The following is a 12896-nucleotide window of genomic DNA, read 5'->3' as shown; positions in this document are numbered from 1 at the left end:
GTGTGTGTGTGTCTTTGTGTGTGTATCTAGGCATATATGTCTTTGCCTGAGTGTTATCTACACATGCTAAGGGCCTCCCAGCTGGCCTGTTCTCGGCAGAAACCCCCTCTCTGTTTTGACTGTTAGGAAACCAGAGTGGTTTAATGTAAGTTGCAGTCGAGGCTCTGATGCATCCGTCCGACATCACCTCCTGTGGTTTTAATGCGCCCGGTCTAGCGACTCTGTTTAACGTCGTTTCATGTTTATTTCCTCGGGGCGGCGGAACCGCTGCCACGAACAACCCCGGCCCCATCTGGATCTTCTCAAGGCTGCATGAGAGGAGAGGGGCAGGGATGTGACGTGACAGACGCAGCCTTTTGAGAATTACTAGAAGACGTAAAAAGGGAGCCTCCAATATTTGTAGAGCTTTGTGAATGGAGGCCAAATGGCCCTGAATATGATCTGTAACAATGTTTTTAACATCTGACTTCAGACACAAAGACTGGCCGTTATGTTTGCCTAGATCTGCTGCCAGGTTTACTTCTCTGTATCAATCTCTGTTTCCTTCTATCTCTCTTTCCTGCTCTCTCTCTGTCTCTCTCTCTCTTTCTTACACACACACTCTTCACACACACACACACACACACACACACACACACACACACACACACACACACACACACACACATAGCTGGAACAGGCCTGGAGTATGGAGGCTCCAGCCAGTCGTGCATCCAGGGCAGGTGTCATGTCTCTGCTGTTTACATAGGCGACATGGGTTTACTTCACGAGAGCTTAAATAAACCACACACCATCAGGCACATGCACATTCGCCGAGTCTCAGAAAGCAGAGTATATACAGAGCGATGCTGTGAGTGTCTGGGCATGTGTCAGTGGGTCTGGGTGTGTGTTAGTGTGTGTGTGTTATGTGTGTGTGTGTGTGTGTGTGTTAGTGTGTGTGTGTGTGTGTGTGTGTGTGTGTGTGTGTGTGTGTGTGTGTGTGTGTGTGTGTGTGTGTGTGTGTGTGTGTGTGTGTGGTGTGTTGGTGTATATGTGTGCATATCAGGTATGATTCAGGATGAAACATTCATACATCACCCACTGAAGTGTGACAAGAGAAACTGAGAATTTAGGATTGCTTATTTGGAAACCTTGCCTTCATTTGATGACATTTAAAAACATTCCAAAAACTTCTGTCTCAAATGTGGGATGGGAAGGCAAGAGGAGCATTTGAGTGGCTTGTGTGTTCAAGTCTAAACTTATGCTCAGCTATTACATAGTTAAACGTGAATTAAATATGACCTTTTCCTGGACACTTGTCAGTCAGTTGAGCAAGCAAAATGAATGCCAACACTTTTCAGTATCATGAGTTGTAGAGAAGGGTTTATTTATTTCCATTTCTGATCTTTGTCATGTTCTCTGCCCAAAAACATCCAAGAAAATACCTTTATGTCTATCAACAGGATTGACTGTGAAGCGCTCATGGATACATACGTACATATATTTACTGTAAATCCATTATAACTCTCTCTCAAGGATTACCTGTAAGTGATTAAAAGTTGTTGCAGGGGCTTGTTACCATGGTTGCAGTTATTTGGCAGGTGCCTGTACAGTGTGCTAGCACAGCTGCCAGACCTCGTGTTTGACTACAGTTTTTGTTGGGGTTAGACGTTTTTTTTTTCCTGAAAAGGTATGCTTCTACACGCATAGTCTATTTATACCACTGGTGACTGGTATGGAAGGGTGTGGGGACCTGGAAGGATTTTGGTGCATAATTAGCCTGATTTGCCTAAATATCACTTCAACTGTGGTGTGTAATTATGTGTGGATGATGTGAATTCTGTGGGTGATACTAAACAACAGAAACAACAAAGCAAAGGCCGACACTACCTCAGTGTTTGAGCAGCTGCCAGGTAACCAGGTTACTCGCTTTCTCTCTCTCCCTCCCTCTCACGTACAAAGTATTGTGACTTTTGTCCTACAGACCTATAAACTTTCCGCTCTCAGTTGAGCCTCAGCACACTGTGTGTGACAGTGTGAGTTTTATTTAAGCTCACCGTGAAGTAAACCCATGTCACCTATGTAAACAACAGAGACATGACACCTGCCCTGGATGGATGACTGGCTGGAGCCTCCATACTCCAGGCAGGGGCGAGGCTAAACATTCTGGGCTGCCTGACTAAAGGTCACCTGCCCTTTAGACTTTACCCAGACTTTACCTGCACCACTGTCTTGCCCAGTATTCCACTTGATGGAGAGGGAGTTGGAGTTTTTCTGAGAAGTTAGCCATTTTAAATCAATCGGGTCAGAGAAAAACACATCCCATCCCTACAGTGTTCCTCACTGGAGTCCCTCCATTAGGGAGTTCACAGCCCTGGCAAAGACACATGATTGACAGAAGGTTAGGGTTCTGATTGGTTGGGCAACTTCTTGTACTTGGATTGTCTTAATATAAAAGCAGTTGTAAAGGATTTCTTTTTTTATTTTTGCCTGATTTCCGAGGAGAGTATTCTAAATGACCATTGTTGATTATGGGTTTTGTAATGCTTAAAGTAGCCGGCTGGTCGGTAAACTCTGGTATGACGCATCCACTTGCACCTCCTCCCCCATTGTTCCAGGAACGTATGCTCTCATGCAACACGGTATTGATTAGCACTGGATATCCTCTCCTGCTGTCCTGCATGGTGATGTTGTTCAAAGGTCCAGCTTTGTTTTTAGCAGCAATGTCTTTTCTTCTTTTACAGGAAATAGTTCAGCATTTCCTCCACCGATAGAGTTAATCATAAACCATCTATGTAATAATCTCTAGGATTCAGTGAGCTGCAATAAAATAAATGTGAATGTGTACAATGTCAGAATCTTATTCATGAGTTGTTGTCATTCACTGAAGGATGGGATTGTGCTGAGAGACTGCCAGGACCTCGGCTTTCATGCGGCGATCATTTTGAGATCAGAGGGGGTGTGTTGTATGGGGAGGATCAGTCAATCTAACTTGTGTTCTCCAGGTGGTAAAGAGCTGCATGGCTCAGATCACTGGCATAGATAACTAGAGGCAGTATCAGAGGAACCTATACTTAGACATTGAAACAGAGGAACCTGTACTTGGAAATTGAAACTGAGGAACCTGTACTTAGACATTGAAACTCAGCCCTGTCAGCTTCGGTTTGGCAGTACAACTCCTGTGTTTATCTGTCTCTGTTATATTCTGGGCAGTCTGTTCTTAATCTTGCTATACTTATCAATGCTGTTTAATGACCTTGACGCATACTGTGATTGGTTCTGTTGGTCTGTTTGAGATAAGCTCTTGCTGGTCTACTATGTGGTGTGCTGGTTAAGTCTTTGTCTTTGTCTGCTGTGCTGTGCTGTGCTGTGCTGTGCTGTGCTGTGCTGTGCTGTGCTGTGCTGTGCTGTGCTGTGCTGTGCTGTGCTGTGCTGTGCTGTGCTGTGCTGTGCTGTGCTGGTCTGTGCTGTGCTGTGCTGTGCTGTGCTGTGCTGTGCTGGTCTGTGCTGTGCTGTGCTGTGCTGTGCTGTGCTGTGCTGTGCTGTGCTGTGCTGTGCTGTGCTGTGCTGTGCTGTGATGCCAGCCCCTGGAGCTGCCCGAGCTCTTGCCAGGCAGAGGCAGCGGAAGTCTGCCCCCGTGACCTAGTTCAGTGCAGCTGCCTGGGGCTCGACCCTGCCCAACCACTGCTGAACTCAAACACACACACACACACACACACACACACACACACACACACACACACACACACACGCCCAACCCTGCCCAACCACTGCTGAACTCAAACAGGCCGCTGAACAACACAAGAGCCCCTCCTCAGTGGCGGAGGGGGAATGTGGCAGCAGTGCTGGACAGCAGCAATGAGGTGTCACCCACCGCCCACTTACTACCCACTACCTCCCTCAACACACACACACACACACACACACACACACACACACACACACACACACACACACACTCACTCAGTCAATGATGGCTGCCTACAGAACCCAGCCAACCACGGACACAGAGGATGAGGAAAAGTACACAATCAGAACGGTGGCTGGTGGGTATAGCCTCCTCAATGGGCTCGGCCAGGGGTGTTTGCTCAGCTGTGTATGTGTGAGAGAGTGTGTGTGTGTACACACGTGTGCATGTGACAGTGTGTATGCTTTCGAAAGCAGGTATGATCGCTTAAGTGAAGAAAGACTGGTCCTACAGCATCCCTCCTCCAGCACTGCTACAAAAGAGCACCTCCTTCCTCCTGGTTCTCTCCCCGGGTGAGGGAAGACCCAAGTCCTGTGCTGACTGCAGCCTGGTGGGGCTGACGAGAGTCTGACCTTTACCTGGGTGCCCCTTGCGTGTTTGGTTAGACTGTTCGCCTGGGCACATGTGAAAACATGTTGACTGAGGCCTATCTCCCTGCACTGTTGACAGAGGCATACGTGTGCCACGCTCATGGTGTGGCCTATCGCCGACCCAACATGCAATCTGGGTAATTGGTGTCAGACAGACAGAGGGAAATCAGTCTCTTCTTTACTCTCGCTCTGTGCTCGGTGTCTGTGTCACATGACACAACTAGACTAAGGTGGGGTTGAAGGTGAACTTGAAGTTGCCGCCCTCAAGTGTTTCCTGTATGCACAAATATGGTGCCAGCTGAGATTGATATAAACGGCTCCATAATGTAGTACTGAGTAATTGTGACATGTATTTTCTCCCCATTCTATTTCACTTAGTTATTTCTATTCATTTTAAGTAAGATGTAGTAGGTTAAACATGAAAGTAACCCTTTTATGATATAAACACAAGAGTTGTCTGTTTTTGTCTGAGTTTCCCCTTTACACTGATTTTGGATGTCGTCACATGCTTGTTGAAAAGGCGCCTTGCATTTGTCCGAACTTCCTTTCTGACCCTGCTTGACGGCCTTGTAGTCGCCTTGTGTTTGTTCCTCCAACAATATTGTTTGGCCTCTCCAAAAATAGGAGACAGCATGTCCAGTTATAATAAAAGACACAAAAGGATTGGCTGAAAGAGGAACAAACGTCTATTATTGGATCACCCACGGCAAAAACAATATTTGTTTCCTATGTCATCAGACAACCCTACCCCCCCTCTTGTCTCAAGTCTGAAATAGCCGGAATCATTGTGTAAGCACGTATTTAGTTTCATTGTTGATTCATCGTCATAACTAGACAAAAATAGAGTATTCACTTTGACATTCTAGTCGGTTCATTACTTCATTACTGTTTTTGGACAGTCTTTTAACATTTACTGTTTTAACGATCTGCTTAGAAGCTGATTCGTTTTTACAGTTTTGTCTGTGAAACGTCCTGTGTAGAATGCCGTAAAGTACACCCTGTAGAATCTTGGTACTGAATAATTGAATAACATTCTTTTTTATATATATTTTTTTCTGTTTGGACTCCAGCGTGTGGTGCATGTGGAGTGCTTGGCGGCCCCACCCATCCCATATGCAAATAGATGCAGAGGAGTTGTGGAGAAGAGTTGCAGGGTCAGCTCCTGGTCAGTCGTCTGACTTTTGACATGCTTTTTTACATGCTCTTTGCCGTGGTTGGGGAAAACAGTTGTTCACAGCTAGTTTAGAATGATGAGCTCAACTGTCTGTGAAGGGTTGGTAGATGTCCATTTACCCCCCCCCCCCCCCCCCCTGTAAGTGATCACGTTAAGTGCCGTGATGGGGTCTTGGCAGGCCTGGGTCTGCCTTTCTCTGTCTCCTGACCATAAGTGAGTTCTCCTTATCCCCGATGGACACTCCTCCATTGCAAATATTCCTTCAATTACATCTTTATAAAGCTTCTGTTGCACCTTTCACAGTGAATAGACGGAGGCAGGGCTGAATTCACCGCAGTGTTAAGATCATATCGGATCCATGGGTGTGATCCAGTGTAGGTCATTTTGTTTCTCGAAATTGTGGCCATGTAAAATGCTTTTATCTTTCCCACATGATATGCATGAAAATGGTGAACTCATCTAATACAATTTTACAGTATCATGCAGATCAAGCCAGCCATCTCTTGTGCAGGTTGGGGTGGTGGTGGTGGTGGGGGTGGAGGGGGGTAGATGTGAACTAATATTACAGCAGCCATAGCAAATGATCAGCCCTAAAAGCAGTCCTCTGAGTAAGAGGGTAGTGAAGGTTATACAATCCCATCTCAGCCGGGGTAATGGACCAACACAGCTTGGCCAGATATACCCTGCCCAAGGGAGCAAGGGAGAGACAGAGAGAGAGAGAGGGGGAGGGGGAAGGAGAAAAGGGAGATGACAGCAGCAACTGAATGTGAGATGCTCCATTGTACTACCTTCTGTTTTTAAGAACCACACACAAGCCAACTAAATGTAGGCTCAACACAAAATGATGGTCATTTCATTTATGTGCCACTTTAATTATCCCCTTCTGCCAGGAGTAAAACTTTCTTTCAAAAGCAGATCAAAGGGAAGGCCAGCGTGTATTCATCAAAATTCAATGTTTAAAACACTACAGCAATATGATAAAGCTTGTTGATGTTGTGGAAAGCAAAACAAATGAACATATGAACATTAATATATGCCTGCCATATTCCTGTAGCGATCTTATTGGCTACATTTGTAATGTTGTGTGTTTAAAGTTAGAGTTTAGACAAATATTCATATATTGAACATTGTGAAACCAAGCAACATACAGTTTATAGCTGCACTTTAAAACCTATAGTGAGGCTTGACTCTATAAGTGATGCCTGAGACGACTCCACAACCTGTTTGTGTGGCCCGACATGAGTGATAAGATGGAGGATGCATTAGAGGTTGGAGAAACTAGAGAGAGAGAGAGAGAGAGAGAGAGAGAGAGAGAGATCTCCATGTTGCTATTTTTGGGCATGACAAAAAGGGCAGTTAACAGTTAGCGCATGAGCTAGCTCCCTTCCCCACCGAGTGCCCCTGTGAGGTGATAATGTGCCCACTTGTGCCATCACAGGATGCCAGGAATGATCCACGCGGGTTGGTCTGACCCTACCGGGCCTAGAGCCAAGCCTCATTAAGTCCAGTTCCGGCTCTGACTGCAGTTTATTTAAATGTGGGATTCACTGGAAGAAACTTGAGCTAATGTTTTCTGTCATCTGTCACTCCATTTTCTCAGTACGCCAATCTTTCTATCTTGACAATAGGGAAGCATACTACTGAAGAATGGGCGTGTGTGTGTTTGTTTGTTTGTTGGTGCGTCCGTGTGTGTGGTTTGTGGAAACTCACTCACACACTGCCAGTAGTGTGAAGACAGTAACACACCCACACACTCACTTCATGTACACAGGTGTGATTGGGGTGTGTCCCCTATGACTACAGCACAAACAAGGATCTTCCACGGATATGTCAGATACCTTCACACATTCCAATTATGTTACCCACACGAGTTGAGCAACGGTGCTCTCACAAACTACAGCACAAATGATGGTGTTGGTACAAGCTCACCACAATGATGGCAAATTATAGGTTGCAACATGTAGCCTCACTTCAGTTATTTTAGCACAAATTATGAAATCTAGCTTACCACCACAGGGAGTCAATTATGACCAATCTGTTTATGTTTACAGAACAGCAATTAAATGAGTTTATAATACCCATGGCGGTGACTAATGAAACGTATCTGTTTTACCACATATTGTGACTTGTTTCGAACGATCTAATTTATGTAGCTGATCAAAGTACAAAGCATATTACAAACAGTATATGCTTTGTACTTTGTGGGGTGGGGGCGGGAGCTGACATTGTCTTATTTTTAAGATATAGCTAAAACTTGAAAAACTACTAAAAAACTGCCTTCATCTCCTCAAAATTGACTTTGTTTATGAGTCTGTTGCTTGGCTAAGACCAAAGTTAGTTTGACAGATTTCTGTTCTTCTGTTTTGTTTTCTTCTTGTTTTGTCTGTCATGTTTGTGCTAGCCGTGTTCTGTTCTTGCTAACAGAGATAGCTGCCAAGACGGTGCATCTCCTGTCTGTCCCCGTGGCTGGGGTCTGTCTGGAGCAGCAGGACTGTACAACCTGTGGTGTGTGTACTTTATCAGTCTGTCAGAAAATGAAATGAGAACCAGGCCAGAACTCCCTGCCTTCAGGAGCGTCCGGGGCGGCCCACAGATGCTATCAAAGCAATTGGATTTGCGAGAGAGAGAGAGAACCTTGGAGGTTTTTAGTATTCAGCGTGTCCTTGCCTCCTCGATTTGCGTTCCCAAAAACATTAAAGCAGTTCCTGTTTTTTTCTTGCACAGAGTGTGGTCATTTGTCTTTGGTGAAAACCTCTCTGATGACCAAAGATGAGAAACCAGTTTCATATTATCACACACACATCTCTCTCTCTCTCTCTCTCTCTCTCTCTCTCTCTCCATCTCTCCTTCACACTCATTTAATTACTCTTTTAACCCCTCCTTCCCTTTAATGGCTATGGCTGAGTGAGAGAGTTGGTTGTACTGGAAGCTATCAGCAAGCAGTGCAAAGTGTCTTGGCAGGGCCTTACAGAAGTGGAGTGGGCGCAGGGCAGTGCTATCAGCAAACTTACGCAGGGCCTTACAGAAGTGGAGTGGGCGCAGGGCAGTGCTATCAGCAAACTTACGCAGGGCCTTACAGAAGTGGAGTGGGCGCAGGGCAGTGCTATCAGCAAACTTACGCAGGGCCTTGCAGAACTGGAGTAAGCGCAGGGCAGTGCTATCAGCAAACTTACGCAGGGCCTTGCAGAACTGGAGTAAGCGTAGGGCAGTGCTATCAGCAAACTTACGCAGGGCCTTGCAGAACTGGAGTAAGCGTAGGGCAGTGCTATCAGCAAACTTACGCAGGGCCTTGCAGAACTGGAGTGGGCGCAGGGCAGTGCTATCAGCAAACTAACGCCATGGAGCTGTGGCTGCCACTGCAGCCACCAGCGCTGTGAGAACAGGCTGATTGAAGGGGGAGGGCAGCGACAGTCTCGGAACAACACAGGATGTGCGGCAGGATCCATTTTTCCGCTTCCCACCGGACAGAGGGGCTGTTGGGATGGGGGAGTGTGTGTGTGTGTGTGGGTGAGCGTGTGGGTGAGTGTGTGAGTGAGTGTGTGTTTGTGTGTGGGTGAGTGTGTGTGTGTGTTTGTGTGTGTGTGTGTGGTTGTGTGTGTGTGTGTGTGTGTGTGTGTGTGTGTGTGTGTGTGTGTAGGGATGGGGTGGGTGGGGGTAGGGTAGTGCAATGGAAAGAGTGTCCTTGGGTTCCTGGCTGTGGCGGAGGTGGCAGTGTGCTGTTGATGGAGAGAGAGGCAGAGGGGCGGGAGAGAAGCCCTGGGTTCTGTGTGTCAGCAGAGCTGGATGGACAGAGCAGAGAAAGAGAGAGAGAGAAGGGGAAGGGAACCAGGGAGTGGGAACGAGGGAGGGGAGAGAGATTTTGAGAATGATTGAGAGGAATAGAGAGATGGAAAAACAAGACGAGAGAGCCAGTGAGGGGCAATAGAGAGAGGGAGTAGGACGGAAGTGCTTGGCTGCGGCCCTCTTCAATCATCATCCGCCCCCAGTCTCCTGGTGGCCCAGGCAGAGAGTGGGAGCATAAGACTCTGAGCCCTGCCCAGATGCTAATGTGGCTAACACCACTCACTGTGCTAACATTGCTAACACCATTCACTGTGCTAACATTGCTAACACCACTGACTGTGCTAACATTGCTAACACCACTCACTCTGCTAACATTGCTAACACCACTCACTCTGTTAACGTTGCTAGCACCACTCACTCTGCTAACGTTGCTAACACCACTCACTCTGCTAACATTGCTAGCACCACTCACTCTGCTAACGTTGCTACCACCTACCACTGCAGCTCAGACTCAGTTTTAAACATGCAGTGCAGGCCAATTTTCTCTTTAATTTAACATACTCTAGCAGTCCCCGTAGAGCCCTCAGACCTAAATCTCACCTGTACTTTGACACTGAATTGCTTCTCAGAACACAGGACCTAAAGGTTGAAGTGATAATTGGGTAGAAGTTGTGTTGTAGCTTGTTGATTCTGAGAAGATGTTCTCCAAGTGCTGACGTATGTTTGTGTGGATTGTGTTTTATGGCGCAATCTGTTTATATGCAAACATAACAGTCTATTTATGTGCCTGAGGAGACTGAGGAGGGAACTCCCCTTTCTGTCTGATGAGTGCTGGTGTGTTTGTGAGTACCTATTTATGTCTGTTACTCTAGCCATCTGACTCAATACCTGTCTGTCTGTCTGTCTGTCTGTCTGTGATATACACAGTATGTGTATGTGTATGCAGTATATGGAAAATCCATGGTTCATAGGTTTTTGATAAGGTTTATGCTGTTGAGAGCATATTTATATGTGTGTGTGTGTGTGTGTGTGTGTGTGTGTGTGTGTGTGTGTGTGTCTGTGTGTCTGTTTGTATACATAGGCAATGTGTTAACTTCAATATTGTTTCTTTGTGTTTGGATTGTTGCTCAGCCTCCCACTCACACAGGTACCCAGAACAGGAAATCCTGAGTCGTAACACCTGCCTTAAACTAACCACACACAGAGACACACATATGCCTACGCATACACACACTTCAAACTTTTCTTAAGAACATCATCTGATATTCTACTTAAGCCTTAACGCTTCCCCATCTCACATTTCATGAGCGTTTCAGATTCTAGTCTAGCAACAGTCAACAGCAAGTACCATACTATGATAGAAATACAGATATGTTCCTCATTCCAGATCCTTTCATGCACAAAATAAATAAGCCTACTAAAAGAGGAACTAAGTGTACTTTCCTGTCTTGAGAATAAGGAAAAGTATTTGATTAAATTCCCACGGGAAATGAAACCGACACGTGTGTGTGTGTGTGTATTTCTATAATTTACATAGGCGTGAATTACTGCCCCATAAGCCCATCTCCTTGCTGAGGAGAGGGAGGCTGCTCTGCTGAGCTGCTTTAATTGTTGGAGTCCCACTGCCAGTATTACTAAGCAAAGTGCTTCATTGGCAGCTGGCTACTTTTCTGATGATGGCTATTGTAAACTTATTATGGTGTTACACATGCACACACACGCACACACACACGCACACACACACACACACACACACAGACACACACACACACACAGCTGATGATTAACTCCTACAACTCAGATGCTCTGGTGATATGAAAACAGTTGTGGGTAACAGATTAATAATAACTTTGAGGATATTTTGTCCATACTGTGACAGCCATGTTACTTCTATGTTTATTGATGTCATATTGACAAGTGGCACGATGATATCTTCATCCAAAGGATGTTCTTCAATATACGACTACGACTTTGGGTATCTGAAAAAGCGCAATATAAAATAAAGATATTATTATTATTTTTAATATACGCAATAGCAAGTATATGATCCAAAAGCGTGTGGCAAGTCAATCATTATGTCTTTTTGTCTTCTATAAAAACATCCACAAATCTTCCAGAATGATGTTACTTTTCCTACACCACATACTAAGTCTTCCAGTATCTTCTTTGTCAAGGGCTTTTTTTCTTTTTACAATGCCCTTCAATAAATTAGCTTCACATTCTAGTATTTCTCCCCCAGGATGCCTGAGTGTTGAAGCCCTTTTAAATGACCCCTCATTGGTCTGTCTCTCCTCAGGCCTGGAAGAAGCGCTGGTTCATCCTGCGTAGCGGTCGCATGAGCGGTGACCCCGACGTGCTGGAGTACTACAAGAGCGAGAGCGCCAAGAAGCCCATCCGAGTCATCGACCTGCACCTCTGCGAGCAGGTGGACGCCGGCCTCACCTTCAAGCGCAAGGACTTCCAGGACAGCTTTGTGTTCGACATCAAGACACAGGAGCGCACATTCTACCTGGTGGCCGAGACCGAGGAGGAGATGAGCCGCTGGGTGCGCTCCATCTGCCAGCTCTGCGGCTTCAACCAATCGGATGAGAACCACGGTATGTAAACTGTGAACTGTGAACTCTGAGCTCCCTGACTGTTCCCGGCCCATAATGCCTTGTCATATTTGGTTGGGGGTTAGAGGACCTACGTGGCCATTGTTACGTCCTCTAAGACTTTGCAGTGTAATCTTCACAAGCATTCCTCGCAAACACCTAAGAAAGAAAGAAAGACAACAGCTTGTACCAGTATAAGCACCATTGCTCCATGTCCTGGCCACTAATGGAGCTTCAATCAAAGCACGTTCAAATGTTCCAAAGCAGGTTCAAAACTCATTTCAAGATTTTTAAGATTTAAGGATTCGATTGGTAGGAAAGCTCTCCTGGTAGTGTGTTTCCATAACATCATCAGTACCATGGGCCTAGGGGTTCTTGTGAAAATGTTCCTTTTTTAGTTCTCAGGCTTACGCTAACCAGAGTGTGGGCCTACAGGTTGTCTGGTTGTATTCTGGTCCAAGTACCATTCACTATGTTTTACACCCCCCCCCCCCTCTCTCTCTCTCTCTCTCTCTCTCTCTCTCTCTCCTCTCTCTCTCTCTCTCTCTCTCTCTCTCTCTCTCTCTCTCTCTCTTACTCTTTGTAGCTCCCTCTTCCTGTGTCCCTCCTCTGCCTCCTCCAATCTCTCTTTCAATCTCTTACTCTCTCGTCTCGCCGCTGTCTCGGTTCATCTCTAGTCATCTACTTGCCCCATTCCCTCCGCCTTTCCCGCCCTTTCTGACTTTACATTTCTGTCACCCGCTCCCTATCTCCTGCCTCCATCTCTCTCCGTGTGTCTGCTCTCTGTTTTTCTCAATCTGTTTACATCAGTCCAGCTCTGTTTATGGGACATTTCTCTGTGTTGTCTATTGTGTTGTGTTGTGTTGTGCTGTGTACACATTTTTCCACAATTGTCCCAGTGGCTCTATATTCTGGAATGCTCTGTGTGCCTGTGTCTCTCCTGGATGCCTGTGTGGGCACAAAACAACAGTACTCTTTTATAGCCGGGGGGGGTCTTAACTGTTACATGATTTGTGTTCATGTGGGAG

General features: G+C 46.0%; 1 protein-coding gene across 1 annotated transcript in view; it reads left to right on the top strand.

Moving 5' to 3' along the window:
• The first annotated feature begins 11594 nt into the window (after positions 1 to 11594).
• The window catches only part of gab2 (GRB2-associated binding protein 2), a 26001-nt gene continuing 24699 nt past the window's right edge, over positions 11595 to 12896 (top strand). The window contains exon 1 of the mRNA XM_080844744.1: positions 11595 to 11871. Coding sequence (XP_080700870.1) covers positions 11610 to 11871 — 262 coding nt within the window. The 5' untranslated portion in view covers positions 11595 to 11609. The remainder of the gene's footprint in view (positions 11872 to 12896) is intronic.

This window comes from Sprattus sprattus (genome assembly GCF_963457725.1).
Source record: "Sprattus sprattus genome assembly, chromosome: 9".
In the NCBI taxonomy this organism is placed as follows: Eukaryota; Metazoa; Chordata; class Actinopteri; order Clupeiformes; family Clupeidae; genus Sprattus; species Sprattus sprattus.
The sequence above is the reverse complement of the archived record's forward strand: the minus strand, read 5'-3'. Positions and strand labels throughout refer to the sequence as shown.